General features: G+C 44.9%; 1 protein-coding gene across 1 annotated transcript in view; it reads right to left on the bottom strand.

Moving 5' to 3' along the window:
- Positions 1-24,409, bottom strand: part of arhgap32b (Rho GTPase activating protein 32b) — a 100,076-nt gene that overhangs the window by 39,349 nt on the left and 36,318 nt on the right. Inside the window, exons 3-5 of the mRNA XM_069723737.1 lie at positions 21,674-21,782; positions 15,238-15,332; positions 14,788-14,872 (exon numbers count right to left, since the gene is read on the bottom strand). Coding sequence (XP_069579838.1) covers positions 14,788-14,872; positions 15,238-15,332; positions 21,674-21,782 — 289 coding nt within the window. The remainder of the gene's footprint in view (positions 1-14,787; positions 14,873-15,237; positions 15,333-21,673; positions 21,783-24,409) is intronic.

Here is a 24,409-nt window from a genome sequence, read left to right as displayed (position 1 = left end):
CACCCACACACCCACACACACACACACACACACACACACACCCACACACACACAAACACACCCACACACACACATACACACACACACACACACACACACACACACACACACACACACACACACACACACACACACACACACACACACACACACACACAAGAGGGTGCAGGTCAATTAATGCACTGCCTGTCAATAACCTGTTAGCAGCCCAGATGCTATCAGGTTATAATGTACTATGTTGAAAAAAACTAAATGTTCTACTTCCTGGTTGTTCTGACTTCAGTTCTGTTGTTGACAGGCAGCTCACTTGTTAAAAGTTAAATTTCAAAAGCACATGCTGACAGTGTTGTATTTCTCTGTGATTAGTACTGTGGTACCAGTGAGACTCTTCAGTCTTCATCAGGCCGGGAACCTTAACCGTCTTCTGATGCCACCAAAATATATTTAAATGAGTAAATGATTATGATAAACTCTGGTCAGACCTCCTGACTATCAGTAGAGGAGATGAATCTTCAGCGCCGGTTCAAATGAGTTGTTTGTGCACTTATCAAATTAGTTCCATCACACAGAGAGTTTCCATGAGAAAACAATGGTTATATTGTGGTCCAGTTGGAGAGACAGTGAAACTTGAGATAACCGTTTCTTCTGGTATTCACTGCATCTGTCTGCTCAGTCAAATAGAGTCTCTGCTTTCAAAACAGCAAACATAAAAACAGTCAAAGTATTTATGTGCTTCCTCACTAAGCAGATGCTGAGTGAGTGATGCCACGGTGCAGCGAGGGCAGGACGACACATTGAAGCGCTTTGGTCCCATTAAAGCCGGCTTGATTTGAAGACAGTTGTTAATGGAGGAGCGTTCACACAACAGCTTCCCTCTCTGTGGCTGTCTCTCTTCTCTGAGACACCAACTGGCAGGACAGCCAATGGCCTAATTACCTCCGTGTTGTTCTCTATCAGCACTGAGCGACCCAGAAATGTTGTGAGCGCCTGAAAGCTTTTGTCTTCACAGAGCAGCCAGCAAAAATGAATAAAAACAAACTCCTGCAGAGGCCAACGTTTCAGCCGAGAGCGTCGCAGCTTCCTCTCATGTCACTACGAGGGTTTACGGGTCTGGATGTAAACTTTAGGAAACAGGACAGCGGCCCGATAACTAACTGTTGACTGGGATCAAATTCCTGTGGACAAACACACAAACCGTTTCTGCTTCAGTGTCGAGTGAAGACCAACTAGAACAGTGCTGGAGAACTGAGGTCCAACAGCACTACCATCCTGGATGATGAGTTTCCATTAAAACCAACAGTGATTTGATTCATACCAGGATGAAGAGTCTACTGCTTCAGCTGAATGCTAACATTAGCATGCTAACATGCGCACAGCAGTGATTGAGTCATATTAAAGTCCAGTACTTCAGTTCAATTCTATTCTTCTTTGTGTTTGACTTCTCCGGGACTTTGTGCCTCATACAAAAAAGTTCTGTGGTCCGATTTCACCCATCAAAGAGACCCAAAGGTCCAAATGCAAAGTTAAGGTTCTTCTACTTTTGATGCCTGACTGTCTTGGACCGTCATGGATGCTTTTTATTTTCCAGATTAAATAATTAGGAACCGCTACTTGTCATCTACTTGGTTGTGCTGTTGGTTTAATATTGAGGGCCAGGCAGGGGGCGGGACCTCAATGTAATGTTTCCACCCCCCTGTCACTACTGCACACACTCTGGTTGCCAATGGCAATGGCGGCACCTATTTCCGCAATGTTCACTTGTGAACACTGGCTTCACTTCTGGGGAGCCGTCATGTGGTCGGTCTTGAAATAAAATCCAACAGTGGTCGAGATTTAACAAAAAACAAACTTCAACTTGGTGGTGACCCGAGAGAAAAAGGCTCCGACGTTAACAGGCTCCACCGTCCAGGGGCATTAATGTGTTAAAAGATCTCACAGCCATCAATTCAAGTGTTGTGCTTCAGTCTGGACTCCAGGAGAGGACGGATCCACTGACCAACAGGTTGGTGACACCAGCGTTTTGTTCAATTGTGAGAATAAAAACAACAAATCCAGCCAAAAGTGTGCATCTGTTGAGAGAGAATTTAGAAACTAAAGATGGAGTCGGTGAACTGCAGGACGGCTGCCAGCTGAACCCAACCAGAACTGGAGTTGTTCTAAAGTTAGTTCCTGCAGAGACATTTCAGTGGTGAAGAAGACTGAACACAAAGACATCATTCCACCATCTCTGCTTTTAGCCACTCCTTTATCTAAATCACAATTTATGAGGAGATCCTGTCTCACTTCCTGTGCAGACACACAGCTCATCCACCATTACAGTCCCGCTCTCTGCAACACACCCTGTTATAATTCAATCTGACCTGCAGCAGCACGTCGTCCCTCCAACAGCAAAGGAAACTGCAATCGTTCCAGTTCTGGGAAAACTGGATTTTCATAACAACAACCACCAAAGTAATAAAGATTTTGAAGAATCGGTTATTCCTGAGAAAATGGTTCAAGTTCAAAGTCTTCATGATGGAAACAACAGAAGAACTGACATGAGGGCAGTGGAGCAAATAAAAAAAGAAACTAGGAAAACACTTGAACTATAACTTCCTGCTCAAGCAGTGGTATATGTTCATGTTGGACACAGATGCACCTCGACGGGTGGTCTGTCCTCACTCCTTGTTTACACTGTTGTCAGACCGGACAGCCCGTTCAGGGTGGTCATTTTCCAGAGGTTAGCCTTCACTGTCCTTCTAACAAAGGCTCCTGCAGAGCTACAGAAGCATGCCATGCAACACGGATATCTTGGAGTCCAGCTGTTCTGATGAGTCCTGCAGGCACACAAGGACGAGGGGGGAGTTCAGGTCTGAACCTGCAGGGCAGCCGAACCTCTGAGGACAGAACCAAAGGGCTCGGTCCACAACACACAAGGACGCTCCATACTTACAGCAGGTCAAGTTTACACTCCTTCCTGCAGCTTCCTTCTCTGGTTGAAGAGCTTCATGCTCAGAGTCCAACACCTGCCCCCCCCCCCTCCCTGGTCCTCGATGAAACGGGGTGAGAGTACGAACATCCAGCCTTGTTCCGCTGCTCCGGAGCGCAATCCCCTCAGCAGGACATTGGAAGGAATGTCAGCTCTCCATTTTCTTCCTCATACAGTGTGAGCTCTCCCAGTGAGGGATTCAGACAGGAGAGAGGGGGGGGGGCAGTATCACCAGCAGCTGGTGTTGGAGGATGAAGAGCGGTGATGGTTGTTATTTGGTGGATTCCTCAACGGGACAGCTCTCATCTCCTCGTCTTGATGCTCCTTCTGGCTTCTGTTTGTTCCCAAAAACAACTTTAGCATTCGATCAGACGAGCAGCAGGAAACAACCTGGTGAGACAAAAGAAGAAAAAGCCTCTTTTCTTCTGGTCTTGTACTCCTGCCGACCTCATCGCCTGCTCGCGGAGTCCCTCGGACACATTTCTATTCTCTGTGTTTTCCCGTCTCTCCCCTGTCTGACATGCTGGCCCACCCCTCCCCCTCTCCTCCTCTTCCCCCTCTCTGGTTGGTGCGTTCCCAGGACAAAGAGCAGGGATGGAGGGAGAGCGAGCAGAAAGAGGCAGCGGAGAAGGAGGAGAGGGCGGGTGGCTGTGGGAGGTGCACTTGCAGGAGACTCATTTTCCTTCCTTCCACATGTGCAGTCGGCATTTTACTGACGGGGCTCTGCTGAGGAAACCTGCAGCTCTAAACACTTCACATCTCATGGAGGTATTACACCTAAAACTCAATTAACCCCGTCAGTAACTGATGCTTCACAGCAAAGAGACTCTAGCGGACCAAACCCTGCATTTAAAAACTCACAACACAATAAAAACCCGCAGTGTGGTGGCTCGCAGTCTACCACACTTGCAAAGTAGAAATAAAGTCACTAAAAATAAAAATCTGCACCTCCCCTCTGCTTTCAGCTCAGGTTGCAACCAAACTCCTCCAAAGTAAAAGTACAGGCTGCGTCAGCTGTGATGACTTCATATCCACAAATGAGATGGAGTGAACGGAGCCGCGACGACATGATGGTGCCAGGAGGAACCACAGAGCTGCTCAGAGTCCCTCCCTGAGGCACGCAAAGAAAAACCTGACAGCAAAGCTCTCAGTCCAATTCAACTTCATGTTTAAACATTTACATCCCATTCACTCACTTTTATTGCATGTTTAACCTTCATCCCTGAAGCAGCTCCAGGATCAAGAGTGATTCCTCTGACTACACCTGCTATCCAACGTTTACAGCAGACACGAGGAAGCGTGTCGACGGTCGCCACCGAGCCACGACCGTCTCAGCTTTCCTGAAAACAGAGTCCACATAATCGACGAGTCCTCTCGGTAAGCTGGGATGTCGCCAGAGCAGACCACAGCCTCAAATCATTTTCTACTACAAGTCTGCTTCTGAATATCAAACGCTAATCCAACAATGACCCACTTCATTTGGCCCCCTGCTCTGCCAACGAAAGGTCGGGCAGATTTATCACAAACCACACGAGGGAGGTCAGACGTAGTCCAGGAAATGTTCCTGCAGCCCAACGTCTAGACAAGAAGTTGTGTTTTAACAACATCTACCAGATTCAGGTTCTGTTTACCAGTTTCTGATCCCACAATGTTCGTTTTCCTCACAAAGCTTCTTCGGTTACAGGTTGGGATCCTTCAGGTGTGCTGCAGCACTGAAGTCCTTCACCAGGAAGAGTCCTGTGGATTACTTCCACTGCACTGAGGACGACTGGGTTATCTTTGAAACTGGTTTTATGGGACATGACAGCGATTAGTGACACACTGGCAGGTTACACGACACGCACAGAGTGCAAAACACAACTTACAAAGAGATTTCAAAAGAAGAGCAAAAAAAACGACTTAAGAGTAACCTTGAATTTTAAAGGAGCAGTGTGTAGGATTTTTGTTGATTGTCCCTTCTGGGTTTCTGTAGAAACATGGCAGCTGTGTGGAAGAGGACCGGCTCCTCTAAGGTAATGAAAACACAACAACTCTTAATTTCAGGTGAGAAAACACTAATGAAAACATCACTATGGATGTTAAATACCATTTAGATCCCCCTAAATCCTACAAGCGGAACTAAGGGTGCTCCGATCAGGAGTTTTGGGGCCGATCACCAATCACAGGGTCCATTAAAAACGTTTTATTTATCGTGTCGCATCATTCATTTATTCAACTATTCCTAACGACACTGTACATTATGTATTATAATTAAGAGACGATAAAGAAGCATTACTTGTCAAATGTTTTTATTGGCAGGCGACAGATGCAACGTCTCTTATAGAGACAACTTAAACCACAGCAGCCTCTGCTTGATTATTAAAAGGTTATTCAGAAGGAGATCAGTATCATTTTATATCAATCATATTCATACCTCTCAAAGATGACTTCTTAAGCATCTCTTAAGCTGACAGTTTGTTCCTCTTCTCATCAATAATATTCTCTGCTGTGCTGAAAAGTCGCTCGCTATCTACACTCGCAGGCTCAGGCTCGTGTTGCTCGAGCGGGAAAGTGTTTTTTATTGTCCTGCTGAAAACACTCAGCCGTCCGCTTGGTGTACCAACCGGAGGTAGAGATTCACCTGCTGCTGATGTTGCTGCCACCATGTTCTCCATCCTCATCCAATGAGCACAGAGGAGCCGCTCGCGGTTCTTCTGACTAATATTTCATTAAAAATACTGTACTTTTTTCTTCACTACATTTATCTGGCAGAAACAGCTGCTCATTACCTTTTACATCAACTTTATAATTATCTTGTGAATCTCTTTTCAATCACAGTAGGAAAAGCACACGTGTATTAATGATGGCTCTGTTCCATTATGTGGCCCAGTGAGCCGTGACGGCACAAAAGTCAAACCTTCCATAAAGAGGACTTGTGATTTCACCGCTGTAATGACTCATAATATTTATTATGAAAAATGTCGATCCTCATAGGACCTCTCAGATTTATCTAGTGGCCCAGTGAGGGAACCTGAACCCTAAGTTGGGAACCACTACACTAAACTAGCCAGCTGTAAAATGATCACTGAAAGACACCACTTATCTGAAGAATGAATAATTGTACTCTTCATACTTTACTTTTACTAAAGAAGGATGTTGAGTGCAGTACTTCTACTATGGAGTTCTCCTACATTACTGCACTGGTACTTCAACATGAAGGCTCTGAGGCTGCAGCGGCAAAACTGTTGCATTAACTGTGGTACGAATTTTTAGAAACCTTTGAGCCTCTTATTAATGTCTAATTTTCAAAGTTGTGAGGATGGAAGTTTGGGGGGAATAATGTTGAGATTAAAATAATGTCTGGTCTCCCATGATGCTATTTTCACGCTGTGGTATTTTGGTCCGACTGCAGAGCTGCAGGGAGTTTACAGCGCTGCCTGTGGGGCTCTGATGCAGCACTTCAGAGCTGAAGGAGGGAGTGTGAAGGGGTTAGATCTGAAATCATTACTAAAGCTATAAAAATGGATCCGGTACGGGACCGAGGAGAGGGAGGGATGTAAGGGGATGAGATCATGGCTTGGAGCGGGTTCACAAAACAAATCCCATTAAGAGAAAGATTTAGTGTCATGCTCGCTCACACACACACACACACACACACACACACACACACACACACACACACACACACACACACACACACACACACACACACACACACACACACACACACACACACACAAGCTCAGTGTGACTGACTGAAGATTCACATGTCGATATGTTCACTGCTGTCGTCACACCAACGTGTCCGATGATGGACAGAAAGTCTCCATGTTTGGACTGCATCCTCCAAGGAATGCAGAAAACACAGAAAACATGTCCACGTCTGGAGGATATTGCAGTTTTGTTTTCTCGATCCCCACTTTGTTTTCATGAGGCCATGAAGGGGTGCCGAGGCGTTCCAAACGTGCTCGCAGCGCTCCAGGAGAGCAGCAGTTACTCCTGCAGTTAAAATGTTCCCACATCCCAAGCCTGCCCCCCCCGCTGGAGGCCCCCCGGGTTAGGTAGGAGAGGAGAGCAGTTTGTCAAGTGTGAAGGAGGAAAGGGAAATAAATCAGTGCAGTCGAGCTGCAAATGATATAACAAGACGCAGAGCGGGGAGCAGTTGGGGCCGGAGATGTTTCCTGCTGACTGGCTGGATGTCGGTTTAGTGGGCAAATCATGAAAATCAGCATCACTCTGGGAACACGTGAGCACATCTGTGTACAGAGTTGATGCATTTAGGTTTGGTACATGCACACAGGTTGTCAGATTTTCTGATCAGAGCAGTCGGTTCTGGAACAATCCAGTGGTGCAATGTCACAGCCATGTTTTCAATTTGGTGGCTCAGGTTTTTTTTAAAACACCGCAAGTCACTTTGGAGGTTTAAAAAAAGGTTTGTTCCACGATTTATGACCTTTGTGATTGTTCCACATGTTTTGAAGTGGGCGGGGCTAGCAATCAGTTTCGCAACATCTGAACGACAATTTGATGAGAATATTCAATCAGATCTGATCAAATCACAGGCACACAGGCCTGTTGAAGGAGAACAGACCAGTTTTAAATGGTTGAACTCTAATATAAAGAAAGACTTTGTTTTGTTAGTACAACCAATAAAACCACAACACTTAGTTATTTCTTTCTTCATACTGGAGATTTGACATCAGGCCTTCACATTTTGATCAAAACTCATAGTTCACTTTAAAATCATAATTATTAACGTGTTTATCATTGAGCTTGAATCAAACTCTCAGTTCTGACGGTCTTTAACAACGAGTGAGATTTTCCACTTTGTATGCAGCACAGCTTTAAGGACCCTTCAACAATGTAGTCCTCACACATGGGGAGAGAGGTAGGTGTGTGTGTGTGTGTGTGTGTGTGTGTGTGTGTGTGTGTGTGTGTGTGTGTGTGTGTGTGTGTGTGTGTGTGTGTGTGTGTGTGTGTGTGTGTGTGTGTGTGTGTGTGTGCACTCTGGCTGTTCTTTTGTTTTCTCTAACAAGGGCAGAATGAGTCGGACCGTTACATCATCCTCAGCTCACACGCGGTCCTCAGAATGAAAATGCGATGAGGGTGTGACATCATCTCCCTGCAGGCCGAGGCTCTCGCTCTTTTTGTCCAAACAAACAGATGACCGCAAACAAGCACAGAGTTAAAACCAATCCAAAAAAATGCACATTACATTTATGAGTCCTGCTTGTAGTCGGGCTTGTGCCTTTAAAGGACAGCCTGCCTGCCTGCTGTGGGGCTGCAGTTGATGGATTGGGTCCCACAGGGGGAGGGGCTTCATCTCTATGCATCTCTCCTGGTGCTTTGTGAGTGAAGGGGGCAATAGAAGCATATTGAGTCATGATGCTCAGCTCGGAGGACGGATGCAGGCAGGCGGTAGAGGGACAGAAAGGTGAACGGATGGGGACGAGCACCAGCCAGCACCCCTTCCCCCTAAAGACTGCATGTGTCACGTCTGCGTCTGAAGGTAAAGCAGCCGAGACGTCAGCTGTGCAGCATCACACAGTCAGCCTGCCTGAAGGAGGGCGTCGCTCTTCATCACACGCCTGACCGAACGCATACATGCATCCAGCTGCTGCTCTCATTCACTCACACACAGAAGTCCCACCCTCCATGACTGCATGCAGAACGTGTGTGTGTGTGTGTGTGTGTGTGTGTGTGTGTGTGTGTGTGTGTGTGTGTGTGTGTGTGTGTGTGTGTGTGTGTGTGTGTGTGTGTGTGTGTGTGTGGTGGTGGTGGTGGTGGGGGGCACTCATTCACAGCTGCTGAACTGATTAATAGTCGTGATGATTGTTAGAGGTTTCACACACTGCCCTTCACTTGTCCCTTTCCCTCTCACACAAAGCGTCTCAGGCCGCTTGTCACACTCCGTATTTATGATCAATTCGTACCTGTAAAACTTGCATAATGCACTTTGGGATATCCAAAAAACCCAAACAAGCCTGTCTCATCCACTCAGACAGATGTTTAATGGCACAGAAAAATAGCTATATATGCAAGAATTTTATTACCATACAGTGATATTTATATTGCATTGCTTGAAGGCTTCGTCCTCCTCGTGTGCCCTGAAAGTTATTTTCAAAAGACTTCAAGTTGAAACACGCTCATTTCATTTTTCATTCATTTTTTTGCTGTGGTTTCCAAATTTGTACGGAGATCAAAGTATTTTAGGTGGTAATAATATCAACGACCAAAACTTTGGTATGGTGACAGTAAAACGTTCCCTCTTCAGCAGATGAGAGTAAAAACAGCCTTCCGCTATCAAACTGTGAACGTACAGTTCTGTGCAAACATTGAGGCTCTCCGGACAGATGTTTAGATTCTTCTGCAGTTTCTAAGTAACTTCAATGCTGTTAGTTATTGTACAGCAAACAGCTGTGACAGGGTTTCCGGACTGGACCTGCCTGTGTGGGTTTGAACTGTGCATTAATAGTAAAATGTGTGAGAGCTCAAACCTCAGTGTGGTCTGTGCAAAATGCTAGCTTAGAGAGAAACCATATAGAAAAGCAGCGCTGACTGGCATAGTGGGTTAGTCATAATTAAAATAATGGTAGACAATATTTATATAGCTCCTTTTAAAGTCAAGGTCAGAAAGGGCTTCACAACAAAACCAACCAGATTTACAAGAATAACAAAGATATAGATAATTAATTAAAAGACTACAATGAATACTATAAATGAGGAAAAACAACACAAAAAAAGTAGTAAGAGATTTAAAGGAGGAAACTGAGATCACCTGACAGGGACTTGTACAGCTGAGGAGCAGAAGATGATCGGACCTCTTCAGTGACCAGAGGAGTTAGGAGCCATCAGGCTCATGAGGAGTTAACAGAGGTATTCAGGAGTCAGACCATCAAGAGCCTTAAAAACAAACAGTAAAATCTTCCCGTCCACTGTAAAACTCCCAGGAAGCCCGATGAGGTCAGCAGGGACGCAGCAACACGGTGTGAACAGCCTGTCAGCAGCGCTTTGAATCAGCTGCAGCCGTTGGATGTTTCGATGCTGACCACAGAATCGAGTGGGTTGTAGTCATGAAGTCAATGAGGTTGTTGTTCTTCTGGTGTCTGGTTGCAGACTCGGTCATGTAGTCATCGGTCTGTAGTGATGGGAGACGGCAATACGAGGAAGCTGGAGGCCGTTCAATACAACCATCACTGGTTTGAGTTTGAGTAGGATCTTCAGTTTCTACAGGCGACTGTTCGTCTACCACACAATACATCACAGACCTTCACATGACTCATGTCATGCGTTATGGTCTGTGAGTGGTCATATCTGTATGTACTGTGGCACCGAAAATCCATCCTATCCAGAAACCCACAGAAACACAAGTCTCCTGTGCCATCTCCAGATCCTTCAGAGGAGCAGCGTCAGGGTGAGATGGAAGAGAGAGATCATCAACGAGCTGCGAGTGCTGTCAATAACAACAGAAGGACATGAGAAAGTGGTGGTTGAACATCCCATCCTGAGGTATTTTAATAAGACAATATTTCTGCCAGACAGACTGCAGTCCTACCAAAGAAGTAAGTACATAAGTTATTTGTAGCCATTAATTGACAGAATATTCGGTGCTTTCTGTATATTCCCAGTGACCTTGCAGCCATCTCGCTTTGACAATAATGTGAGTGTCTCCCCTACAAGCATTTCCCAGCAGCACACCAGCTGTATGTTGTGGGAGGAGAGAAGAGAAGGAGACAAGTCCGTCTGATCTCTTTAAAAAATAACATTATAATATTTTAGCCTACAGATGCTTCATATCCAGGTCAGTTCACACATCTGAGTAAAGCATATCAACTTTGCGCTGAGCTGATAATGAGAGAACAAAAACCAGCAGCAGGTAGACGTCCACAAGCAGTGAAGGTGATCACGTTGTCAGGATTATTCTTCACTGAAGAAAAAACAGTCCTGCAGCTTCATGTCTGAACCCAGCTGGCTGACATCTCTGTCCACAGTGCAGGAATAACGTTCTACAACAGGCAGGAAGATGGAGTCAGCACATGAAATCAGCAGACTTTACTTCTATTGGACGGCAGTAACAGCTGTGAGTTGGATGCTCACATCCCATGAAAGCCATCACGCAGTGATCCTTGGAGCAGTCAGATCACATGACATCAGAACTGTCTGCACACCCGCAAATCACACAAACACACACATGTATAAGTGGTGTGCTGACTCAGTCACAGTGAGAGTTCATGTACCATTCGTAGACACTTTACCACAAATCACCATAAAATAACACGTCTGCCGTCACTGAGGAGGCCCCGCTGGGAGCAGATCTCCTGCCGGGCTCGGCGGCGCGATCTACTGAGATGACAGAGTCACAGGATGTTACCCATCAGGTGAACTCAGATCCTCCTGTTCACACTGGAGTTTCAGTCAGAAAGGGAAAAAACCCACATCCAATCAGTTCAATTACCTCCATACACACAACAGAAACTGAAATGTTGCAGTTACACAACAGCAACGTTCCGACTGCTCAAACACAAAGCAACAAAGCAACAAAGCAACAAAGCAACAAAGCAATAGTCCAAATGAGGTGTAACCACAGACTGTATATAAAAGTGGACGTAGCTTCCGTCCGATGCAGAAGTGTCTTCAACTGCAATACCAGCGAGTGCCACTAGAGGTCGGCTCCAAAAAGCCTCCGGCTCCATAGACTCCCATTCAACTTCTCTCATCAAATCCAAAGTGAATAAAATGTGTCCATCAGTTCTCTCGGTGTTGTTAGCTAAAGTCACTCCTTCTTCTTAGTTTTCTGGAGGTCCATCTGAAAATAATCCCTCATTCATTAGAAAAGAAGATTCAAGAAGACCTGTTTTTGGGGGCGTGTCTGTTTGATTGACAGGCCTGTGGTGCAGTCAGGTTACAGCTATCGGTGGGCGGGACGTAGTATCGTCAGGTTTCCGATCAGATCGGTCAGATCCACCTCTGGCTCCTCCCCCAGCTCATCCAAATATGGTCACTTCCTGCTCCAAACCGCTCCGAACTAGCAAGATGGTGACGGACAGAATCTGAACTGGAGGATTCATAACGTTCACAAACCAACGATGACATCACTGATGGATGATGGTTGGATGTAACAGTCAGATAACATGAGGACAGAAGCAACACACTGGTTGAAGAACAACTGAAAGAGAAGCTGGTTCTGTTGGATCTACACAGAGTTCATCTACACAAAGGAGACATTAAAATGTCCTGAATGAAACTCTGTCGCCAACAATTCAGATTTCAAACAAACTTAAAACAGTGAAACAATGAATAAAAACGTTCTAGTTTACCACAACAGCTGGCAGGTTGTTAGTCAAATGTTCTCATAAAGAAACGTCCCCAGTGGTGCTCTGGATGCAGACACACTGGGACCGGTCCACTCTCATGTTTCCACAACACAACCATGGCTGACTCAAATTCTCCTTTGGCCCGGTTTTTTATTATGGAAATGAAATCAGATGTCCTCTAGCAGAAGGCCTGATGCCAAAGCTGAGCCTGAGTCCTGATCCATGGATCCTGCCTCGACACACTGCACAAAAAACCTACAAGGCCTAAACACTAATGTGGATTTTCAGTTCAGAAGTCGAGCTGAACTTCAGCTGGCACCTCCGACAAGTTCTTATTATTTTAGTGGTGCAGCTAGAAAAGAAAAAAAATGACTTATCAGCCAACATGTGCATCATTCAGTGTGTGAATATGAGCGAAACACAGCAGGTTCAGAGAAACACCCTCTGAATGCCGAAATGAACAACTAGATTTTTAAGTATTTAGGTCATGCCACAATCATCTGGGGACAAATAAACAGAACTGTTCGTGACCGATTCGTTAAACAAGCAAACGCATTTGGTTGAGGCGAGATCATCCATAAAATGTAGTGACTGACATGTGGAACAAATACCAAATAATGAATCCCTAAACAAACACAGAGGACGTGACTTTCCACTGGTGTGCTCAGGAGAAGAGACGGGAGCCACGTCGAATACTAAAACCACACGGCAGCAAAACAAAGAGGCCCGGCTCCCTGACAGAAGGATAGAAACCACAAAGGGCTGAGCCGGTCCTGCTGCTCGGTGCCGGCACACACAGCTACGAAACACAGACCGAAGACCATTCATGATCTTTATGCACGCAGTGTGGTTATATCAACAAATAATCTGCAGGTGAAGCAGGATGGACGAGTTTCAGCTAACGCTCCTGCTCGACAGCTCACTGCTGACCCCTACTGGTTCACTGACGTCATGACATGATCTCAGTACAGCGTTCATGATCAGAAACTTTTCACAAAACATTTTCTCAGACACAGAGCGCTTTTATTTCCTGCACCTGCTGATTCCTACTCTGCGGAATACAAAAAGGGGAATGGAGCCAATCCCAGCATGCATTTGGTGAAAGCTTGAGAACAATAGCCAACTTAAACTGATTAAACTTTCCATCTTTACACCCTGAATGCAAATAGACCGTCAACAGCACCGAGTCAGTCCTGTCCCCGTCCCCTGTCCTCCAGGGATTGAACACCACACCTGCAGAAAGCTGAACATCTCACAGGGGATTTTGTTCAAAACAAGAAAGAAAAACAAGTCAAAAGTGAAGCAGCAGACACCGACATATCCGTTTTTTAACCCGTAGTATCACCAAAAATCCTGGTTTCTACAATCGAATCAACACATCAGACCTCCTCAGAGCGTCATGCTAAAAGGAGTCTTTCTACTTCATGCAGAAGATTTGAAGTCTGAGGCTCCTGACAAGAAGACGTCATTACGGTTTTGATTTCAGACTTTTCAGAGCTTCAACTCAGATCTTTTTTGTAAATGTTCTGCTTTTGGTTACAGTTTGTTTACTGTACACTCAGACAGCAGACAAACTATGCAACAGTTCCTCCAGCAGAGTGTTTCCGAGGATCCACATTTTAGCTCTGAAAACATCAGCACCTCTGGAAGTACCAAGAGATTCAGACCCAGTGGTAGTGAGCATCATCACCCTCGCCGATGGAAAAAAAAACTAAAAAATTCATCAAGTGAAATATCTAACATACTTTTATTTCCTTTCCATTCTCAGGTATTCATTTTTGATTACTTTAACTTTTTAGATTTTGCTTTACGCCAATTACAATTAAAAGAGGAAAAGATGATTTTTAAAAACAGTAACTGTGATACAGAATAAAGATATTGCCCTTGGATGGATGGGGGCTGGAAGTGGAGGCACGAAAAGAAGATATTCACTTCCTAGAAAAGTGAAATATTTTAAAGGAGCGGAAAAAGATCCGAGATTCAAAACACTGTGGACTGGGAGAGCAAATTAAAAACTCTTCAATGCAAAAAGGATCTGAGAGAAAAAGAGCTGCAGCAGAGGTGAGATGATAAAGTCAAGATGTGAAAATGTCAAGAGTTCAGCTTGTGACTGTAAAGTGAGCCGAGGCCAGACTTTAAACTGTGGTGAGGTGAGGGAGTCAGAGAGGAACGAGGTCGGGCTGTAGCAGACGGGATACTTCACCAAGATATCAAACAAATGCAAATCATCAACCATCTCAAGATGTCAACAGCAGAAAGAATTCTGCTTGACATCAATTGGAGAAGACGTTTGATTCATACTTCTGTCTTTACAAACACCATTTCTCCGTTTCAGCCCGAACACTACAGGGGAACAACTGCAGAGAACATGTGAAGTTCAAAGCTTCTGCTGCACCGTGACTGACATCCGTGCTGCTGGGATTTTAAACAGAAATGTTGAAACCACGCTGCTCTGAGGACGATCGGTCTCGCCCCAGTTTGGATGTGTGTGATTAGACATTCTGGAGAAATGCTCCGAGGACGTACCTGAATCGTGCCGAAGTCAACGTTTTCATAGTGGAAGTGAGCGCACTCTGCCAGTTTGGGGAAGTGACCCTTGGTGAAGCAAAGTCTGGAAAAACACACACACACACACACACACACACACACACACACACACACACACACACACACACACACACACACACACACACACACACACACACACACACACACACACTCCGTTGAGCTTCTCATGGTAGCACCTTGGAGTGTGTATGACTAGTGTAAGAGGCAGAGGGCAACGCAGCGGAGGGAGGGGAAGGAGGAGGAGGAAGGCCCAGAAATAGACTGAGGGAATGGAGAGAACTCGAACAGGAAACAGAGGCGATCAAAAGTCAGTTAAGAGCAATAAATAGAGATGAAGAGCGAGAAGGAGAGATGAGAGAGGAGTGTGTGTGTGTGTGTGTGTGTGTGAGAGTGTGTTTGTCTACTCACTTCTTGACATTCTTGACCTTCATGCTGGCCGTGCTGCTGCTGCACGAGCGCATGAGGGGCTCCGTCCTCAGCTCGGGGATCTCTGCGCTCCGAGCCTAAAAGAAAATCACAAACATCAGCGATTGTTGATGTACAAACACATCTGTGCCGCTGTTAGAGTGGCATTCATGTAACCAACAGGCTTTCTACTGAGTTTATTCAAGTTCACAGAAGATGAAATGTCTCCGTTGGTCTCTGTGCTGTGAACATGTCGGTGAGATTCAGGACAACCTGAACACACGACACGATGAGATTCAAATCAGCACCGAACTCATCAGAACGATGATTCAATCAGGACGTTCAGCTCATGAAATTCATGTCATCCAGTTAATGAGGTTGAGCAGGTCAAGTGGGACATTTCAAAAGCTATGTGGGTTTCCATTTATCATGACAGCGCTGTGGAGCACTACACTGTTTTATTTGGATGAGCTGACCCGTCGCCTGCTGGAGGACGTAGATTCACGATTCATAAAACTTGTTCAGTGAAGCTTTTCTTTGAATGACATCTTCTTCCAGCTCATCCCTTCCTTTCCATCTGAACTCATGACCATACAGACAGCAACAACAACAACACAATCATCCTCCAGCTGGTTTCACACTCCTTGCAAAGGAAAGACCTGCAGTGCCGGTTCTGATTCGCAGTCGACAGAAGTCTTGTGTGAGATGTGTTCGTGTCCTGATTAAAATCTGTTCCTCACAGTCACATTGTTTACTCTTCGTTAAAAGGTTTTACTTGTCTCTATACTGAATTTAGCACGGTTGCTTTAACAGAGTGACTCCTTCACATTCACCGAGGTTATTCGGTCTGAAGTTTACAGAAAATAAAACACTTGATGGAGGGGCAGAGGCTGATCTTTATGGAGGGGAACACATGGTCTGGTCTGCTAGGAGCTCAGTGGCTTTGTGTTATGAAAAGCACTGTATAAATGCAATACATTATAATAATGAAGATTAATATGATTACTATACAACCCTTAAGGAAGTTCAAAATCCTTTGCAACAATATCTGAAGGTAACCCATCATTTGTAATGAAAGAGGGTTTTAAAGGAATAAATTATTCAGTTTAATGTACGTTTAGAGTCAAGCAGCTGAGATGTAACTGAGGTGATCTGGTTTGAATGGACAGATTCTTTAGAGGATGAACTGCACTGTTTGGACATCTAATGTGGTGCATTAAAGCATTGTCAGATCATTGGAGGAAAAGATACGATTCCCTTTGTTTTACAGAACACATTCTTATTTCAGTGCAATGAATAATATGAAGTTTGAATAAAAACGTGCGTTTTGATAGGGGAGCCATGTGTTACTTTAGAAAACCACAATAAAACAGTGAATTAAACAACCCACATTTTGCCATTTTTTTATTCTTTTGGGTAAAAATCAAAGCGTTTTGATGTTGCTTCACTTTGACTGAGTGCAGTTCCGCAGCCAGAGGCTGACTTCCTGTCAGAGGGGGGGTACACTCGTACGCCCTCTTTCTGGGTACGTTTACATCGTGTGCAAAACTAATAAAAACCTGGGATATCTCTTGGGTACACAACAGCCTGTCAAACACTCAATATATAAAGATGTGGCGTCAAAACATACTTGTTTCTCTTTATGGAGCTCCGTAAAGAGGCGACAGAGGCTGGATAAAGACCGTCAGAGCATTTCCATAACAACAGCAGAAAACAATCATGGTGCTGGCATTGTTCACCCGGAGCTTCAGGAAGCTGGTCAGCATGAGTGTTTCAAGCACAATAGAACCTGAATGAAAGGACTCGGCTTTCTGTTGGTTCATATTCAATAACACCAAACTGCATGGCTCAGATTGTAGCTTCCACTTCTGTTAAAATTTCATGTGAACACAACAACACATGAAATCGACCTGCGGAGCTTCAAACGTCTGCAGACTCGTGTGGAGCTCATCGAGAGTCTAACACACAGAAGGAGAAGGAAGTTGGAACATCTCCTGCTTCACCACGAAATCTGCGACACACCGGATTGTACGGCTGCATCCCGTCTGAAAGGTGCTTCCACAACCGGTCATGAGATAATCAGCCTTCGCCTCAGCATGTGCTGCAGATGTCGTGACTGAAGGCTTCACAATCAGGGTTGTTTCTGTTTTTCCACCATTTACCACGGCTGGTTCCAAGTTGGGATCGGGTCAGAACCAACCTCACTCATTCTGACGGAGCACTATCATTAAACCCTCCCCGACCACACGGAGGAGTCTGGGTCAAGATCTTCTTTCCATTGCAGAAACTTTTTGGTTTTTACTTTTCACAAACCCCATGAAAAGTCGACTGTATGTAGAAACATCCTCTGATCATTTCTGGGTCGGGTCAGAACATCCACTCCACACAGGAGTCCACCAACAATCAGCTGCAGCCTTTTGAAGCAGACAGACTTTATCGGTGGATGTATTCACTGGGGAGGTTATATTTCAATAATCTGACAGCAGGTTGTTGAAAGATAAAGAAGATGAAAGGATTAAGAGATATAAAACACATCTATGGGAAAATAATTAAAAGAAACAGCACCAAACTTCTGGCCGAGTGAGATTTAACTCTGATAAAGACAAGGTGGCCGAGAAGTGAGAAAGTTTCCTGTATGCAGCGTGTGACTCCTCAGCCAGACGGTCCCGGACAGGAAAGGTGCTATGCAGAAGAGGTCAGGTTGTTTTAAGACGGCTGACACCACCTCTGTCCGAGGTGTTAACGGGACGAAGCCGACGGGTGCGACAGCAGGCGTTTACAGGCAGCACTTATTTTAATTCATTAACTATAACTCTAATCCTGCAGGAACGAGTGGAGTCATCAATGTGTTGATCGACAGAAAAACAACTGAGCGACAGACTGTATCGTTGAAGACTTGAAAACTTGTGTGGACTTGCTGCCTAAATTTCACATCAAAGATTCGTAAAGACTAAATTGTTTTGGAGCGCTGCAGGAAAAGTTGCAGGAGTGTGGACCGTCCCATCAGCTGACCGGTCACCGGTGACCAATCAGCATCCAGCAGTGATGTCACCCGTTGGTTTGTGAACGTTATGAATCCTCCAGTTTCCAAGGGAAAGAGGATCACCTCAATTTATTAGTCATGTCTGTTTGACACAAGCTCCAAATTCTGGACCCACTCGTATTTTCATCAAGACCACAAATACAACTCTTGCACGTAATGCACCATCCACATCCTCGTTCATGTTTAAAGAAGATAGAAACTATATCCAGCCACAAAAAAACTGAAAAGCCGGCAGTTAAATCAGAGGTACGAAGAGTTGTAGCTGTGATGTTTCACCGTCTCGTCTGGCTGCTTTGGTGCAAACCTGCAGGAGTCGTTTCACATCATCTCGTAACAAATCTTTGGTCTGAACAGGTCTTTATTCTGGTTTCTGTCACAATAAAGTAAATATCGCTGGCTGTTGGACTGTCGGTCAGATGAAATAAGACGTTTTAAAGACACCACCTTGGACTTGGACAGTTTGAGACGAAACAAAACAATTATTGTAAAAGACAGTTGAGATTTATGAAATTTAGGCTTCAAACGAAGCAGCGCTGCTTCTATGAAAAAAACATCCCTGATGTAAATGCTGCCTGTCGTGTAAAACGCATCATCGCTGAAGCACCCTGGCGTTGCAGGTCTTCGTGGAGGTTTTCTCTGCCGTCAACACAGAATAGGATCTTTCCTACACAGTCCAACTGTTGGTGTGACAGCTTACTCTAAGTTGCTCAGTGCTTCTCATCACCTCCTCCAACCACCAGAGGCATCCATAATGCATGCCGCTCCAGCGCAGCACCGTCCCTCCCCAATCAAATATTGAACAAAGAATAGCAGACATGCAGTATTAAAAGCCCCGCCTCTCCGATCAATATTCATCAGCCTGGTGAGATTGTTGTTTCTCTCTCTCTCTCTCTCTCTCTCTCTCTCTCTCTCTGTGTTGCCTTATCGAACTGAGCACTTGCGATTGGGCTCCCAACCACGTGCCAACCACGGGTGGCTCAGCACGTTACCATGGAGACGGCCTCATTTTCACCGTGCTGTTGATGCAAGAAACCGAAGACCCAAATCCAAAAAATAAAAAATAAAAAAAGGGAGGAAAGGAATTAATGAGTGATGCTGTCTGGTGAATGGAGAGATGAGCAGGTCGATGACTGATCTACGCAGAGTTTAGAGTCGATGGAGAGTCAGGACACCGGCCGCCACCCGCATCAATCATTAAGGTGTGATAGTGTCTCAGAACCAGAGACACAACTCATCGACACACGGGCTGGAAAACAGACGCTGATAAGACAGTGACGGGCAGGAAACAAGCTGATCGGGGCGGCGTGGAGCTCCTGATGGATTCACATGTCACGGTGGATGATTCAAAACAATGAGGTCAACTCCAACGACCGACGCTGGGAAGGAACTGTTAACTAGGGACGAACTACGAATGCTCGAATAGTCGTTTTCATTTCCAACACCATCCCTACATGCGACTGTCGTTCTTCCTTATTTCCCCCGTTTTTGAAGGCGCCCGGCTGTAATGCGTTACTCCCGTCAGAAGGTGGCAGTAATGTTCCTAATAGCTGCCTTTCAGCCGACATTAAATAACACGGGGAGAAGAAGAACATGCTGCTTTCAGGGCTCAGCAGGTAAAAGTATCCCGGTGAACATGAGCAGATGCAAACTGTGCAGGCAGAACTAGCACACAACCCTCTCACCGCTGACCACCCTTCATTAGAGAAGCGCCGAGCAAACGGAAATCTCTCTATACTCGTGTGTGTGTGTGTGTGTGTGTGTGTGTGGGGGGGGGGGGGGGGGGGTTTGATTACAAATTGAATAGTTACGAGTGAATTTGGAACAGTAGTTTTGCTTGAAATGCCCATCCCTTCGGTTAACAGTCAGTTTGTCCTTCATGTGCTTCTGTTCAAAGTTTTTCCAGTAATCAGACTCAGCAGATGAAACAAGTGAAAGCTGAACTCTCTTGCCTGCAGATCACACAGATAACAAGGCTTTTGTTCTCCTTTTGTTTAAAGTCAGTGATGTCTCTAATCCTACCTCTCCGTGTCTAACTCAAAGAAAGAGAGATTGTAGCTTTTGCATCACTTACTGGTCAAAGCATCGTCTCGTCCTCCGAGTCTCATCACACCTGTTTGTCTGGAGGATCGGAGTCCTCTGGTAACTTCCACTCTGTGATTCACAACTTCGTAAACTTATCGGTCAACCAGTCAGCTGACTTTTCTTGCCTGCATTTGTTGTGGGTGGAGAAGTGGCTCACAAGAAAGCATTATTAAACTGATGTGGTCCAACATCATTATTTAATGCCGTGTTATTAATATTCTGTGAGGGGGAATCTCACTCTCTGGGTGAGTTACAGTATGAGTGGGCAAGGAAAAAAAAAAAAAGGCATCTCAGGACAAACTACTCACACGATGCCATCACAATCTATCTGCACGGTACTCCAGTTATTAGGTCGAGCTCCTCGTGCCTTTTATCTGCACCGTGAACAATCTAACAGACATCTTTTTATATGATTTATATTGTACAGTTCCAGTTTTACATCAACAGTGTTATCGGTCATCTCTGCTGTTTGTCTTTGTCATTTATTTTTATTTTTCTCTCTACTTCTTTTTTATTTCTTATCTTGTGTGGAAGCCAAAATCATGATAAACAAACAAACTTGAATTTGAGTTGACTGAACACTCAATCTGCCATGTGAGCACTTTTTAGATGATGTCATCGTTTCTCCTCCTCATACTCAAAAAAAAAAAAAAAAAAATGTCAGTGAAAGAAACATAGGAGGCTTCAAACAGAAAGAGGAAGCAACAACACTCCTGTGTGGAAAACAGGAACTGAGATATGTTTCGTACAGTTTGAAACCTGTAGACCACCTCAGAGTGAACACCCTGACAGATGCTCGTCAGCAGCAGACGGATGAAATCCCTCCGTTACCCTGGAGGTGAACGTGACATCACAACGCCTTATTTCAAGCTCTTCAAACTAAATTAGTTTTCGAACGGTGCTGCTGTGGGAACGAGACGCTTCTCGGCGTGCAGCTGCCCGTAGATCTGCTGACAGCCTGCAGGTGAGGCATTCAGGGCACATCTGTAAACTACAGCTACACAAAACCACCTGGGGTTCACTCTATCCCAGTAACTTGCACGAGTCTCTGCATGAACACCGAACCATCCACCTCAACAGGTACACCTTCAACCTGCTGGCAAACATTACATGTCATCATGGTTTCAGCTCTAATCTCATCTTTTATCATAAACAACCAAATCTAAAGGGAACTTCTCTGGTGTATATACAAAAAAAAAAAAAAAGGAGAAAGAGCTAAAACATTTTTAAGGTGTTGGGCCACTGAAAATCTACAAAGCAGCCAGTGAAACTGATCTACAGGCCAAGTGGGGATGTGAAGGATGCGTGTCTCACCATGGCACTGATGGTCTCCTCCCAGTCCGGTCGCTCTCTGGGATGGATGTGAGCCAGTTCAGGCACGATGTCGTCGTCCTCGTCCAGGTGAAGTCCAGGCCTCAGGCCCCTACAGCCAACACACACACCACACGCACGCACGCACACACACACCACGCACGCACGCACACACACACACACACACACACACGCACGCACGCACGCACACACACACACACACACACACACACACACACACACACACACACACACACGCACGCACGCACGCACACACACACACACACACACACACACACACACGCGCACACACACACACACACACACACACACACACACGCGCACACACACACCACGCACGCACGCACACACACGCGCGCGCACACACACACACACACGCACACGCACACACACGCGCACACACACACACACACACGCGCACACACACACACACACGCACACGCACACACACGCGCACACACACGCACACCACACACACGCACACACACACACACACACACGCACGCACACACACGCGCGCACACACACACACACACACACACACACAGAGAGAGAGAGAGAGAGAGAGAAACTTAGAACTTGACCATCACTGACACATTTGAGAAAGAAAAACAATAAATTTTCCACATTTGAAAAACTTAAATTATCACGTTTTCCACTTTTGCTTGAGAAAAATGTGCTTATCAAATTAGTTGCTGGATTTTTTTTTTTTTTCTTTCATTAGTTAATTGATTATTGATTATTATTGGTGTCAGACAGCAATTAAATTTGTGGATGAGATGTTCAGATGATCAGATATTATAATTTGTTATTTTCTTTAGATACGTGTGTTGCTGTCGCACCACGCGTTATTATAGAAAGTTCAAAAGTAAGACAGAAAAAACTGAGTGGATGTTTTGGTTTTAATTTGCAGCCCAAAGCTTCAGGTAACAATCACAGGTGTCAGCTGAGTCATTCATACCTGCAGGGATCCCCACAGGGTTGAACGGCGATATAATACTGAGTATTTAGTAACTTAAAAAGCATGATTCATTTTTACATTTTAATGATTCATATTGTGCATCGCAGGAAGTTTTGAAGATTAACTATTTTTCTACAACCTGTTTCATGTAACTTTAAACGTAATAGTGTGGATTAGAGACTGCTGCTCAGACTGAACATGCAGCGTCACCGTGGCCTTCAGGAAACGGTCGTGGATACGTTTCACAATTTATTTGACATTTTTCAACATTCTCAATGCATCAATACATTTAGTTGCAGCTCTACTCGTGTTGAAATCCTTTCCAGAAATAAAAAGCGTGGCGTGTCCCTGCAGGGCGCAGTTCAACACATCTTTCATGTGATGCAGTCAGAAACCAGGACATGAACTCTGGATAACATCATGAAGGTAAATCTGAGTTGGTGCTGCCTTCATATAATCTGACAAGACTTCAAAGGATGCCCATGTTTTCAGAGAGCCTGAGAGCAGCACAGAACAATGATGGAGATGAAACGTATTTACTCTCTCACACACACACACACACACACACACACACACACACACACACACACACACACACACACACACACACACACACACACACACACACACACACACACACACACACACACTCTCACTCTCACATGAGTCATATAAAGTAGAGCAGACAAAAGAGCAAACAGAAAATAAAGAGCTGTGTTTTAGGGCAGATAGAAATGCCTGCGAGACGACAGCATCCAGCCGACGCTGAGACGACGTCTCTGCACGGAGATAATTGGACTTCAGGGTCGGAGACACCGAGTCAAGATGCAGGGAAGTAAAGTTTAGCAACCAGTACTTCTCTGAACTCCCAAACACTTGTACACTACAACTCACTGAACCTTCTTCATCATTCAGTCAAACTACAAGACTCTTCCTCAGCTTAACAATGTACTGTAAGTCCAGAGGAGAATCAAAAAACAGACTTACAAATACAAAAAAACTATTATCTATACTTAAAAACACAGTTAGCGCAATTATAAAAAACTGGAAACTCACTTGAGCCATTATTTATAATTACTAGCTAGTTTTGATGAACTTTAAATGACTTCATGTTAAAAAAAAAACTCACTTTTTCTTTTGACTTATGGAATCTAAATGAAAGAAATTCTTTAATTGACTCATTCAGTGTCTGTTAAAAATAATGCACTCTCAACAAATACAATGACATCATTATGGAAGATTAACATAAAAAGAAAAAGCAATTACATCGTCTGAATGGACTGTATTCCTTCTAACTGCAGCAAATCCCAAACATGGTCCTGAACACACACAAACACCGACAGCCCGACTCCCAGCGGACCTCGTTAAAGCCAGTGAGGCAACAAAACGATTTAGAAATGCTGCAGACACCAAAAGGTCATTAGCATAACATTGATTAGAGCGGACTGAGCGAGAGGTCGGGGAGAAGAGATGCTTCTACAGGAATGCAGCAGGAGGTGAGCGTGCATCAGTATTCACAAACCCTGAGCAGGCCTGACACTGAAATGTGGGACTGGAGCTGCAGTCAGCTCCGAGTGCTGCTTATTCTGACCGATACTGACCAGTCACCTGGTATCTGCAGTCAGACATTTAAATCTGCAGCAACTCGATTTAACGGCTTAAAGGTTTAAAACCGCATGTCGTTTGAGCAACATCAGCACCTCAGGTACGTCATTATATGATTTATGATTGCAATGCTTTGCCTTGCATACATGGCA

This window comes from Brachyistius frenatus, unplaced genomic scaffold, assembly GCF_029030835.1.
Source record: "Brachyistius frenatus isolate BFR_SWC_R1_liver_20210118 unplaced genomic scaffold, ASM2903083v1 Contig_343, whole genome shotgun sequence".
In the NCBI taxonomy this organism is placed as follows: domain Eukaryota; kingdom Metazoa; phylum Chordata; class Actinopteri; family Embiotocidae; genus Brachyistius; species Brachyistius frenatus.
This window is presented reverse-complemented; position numbering and strand designations above follow the sequence as displayed.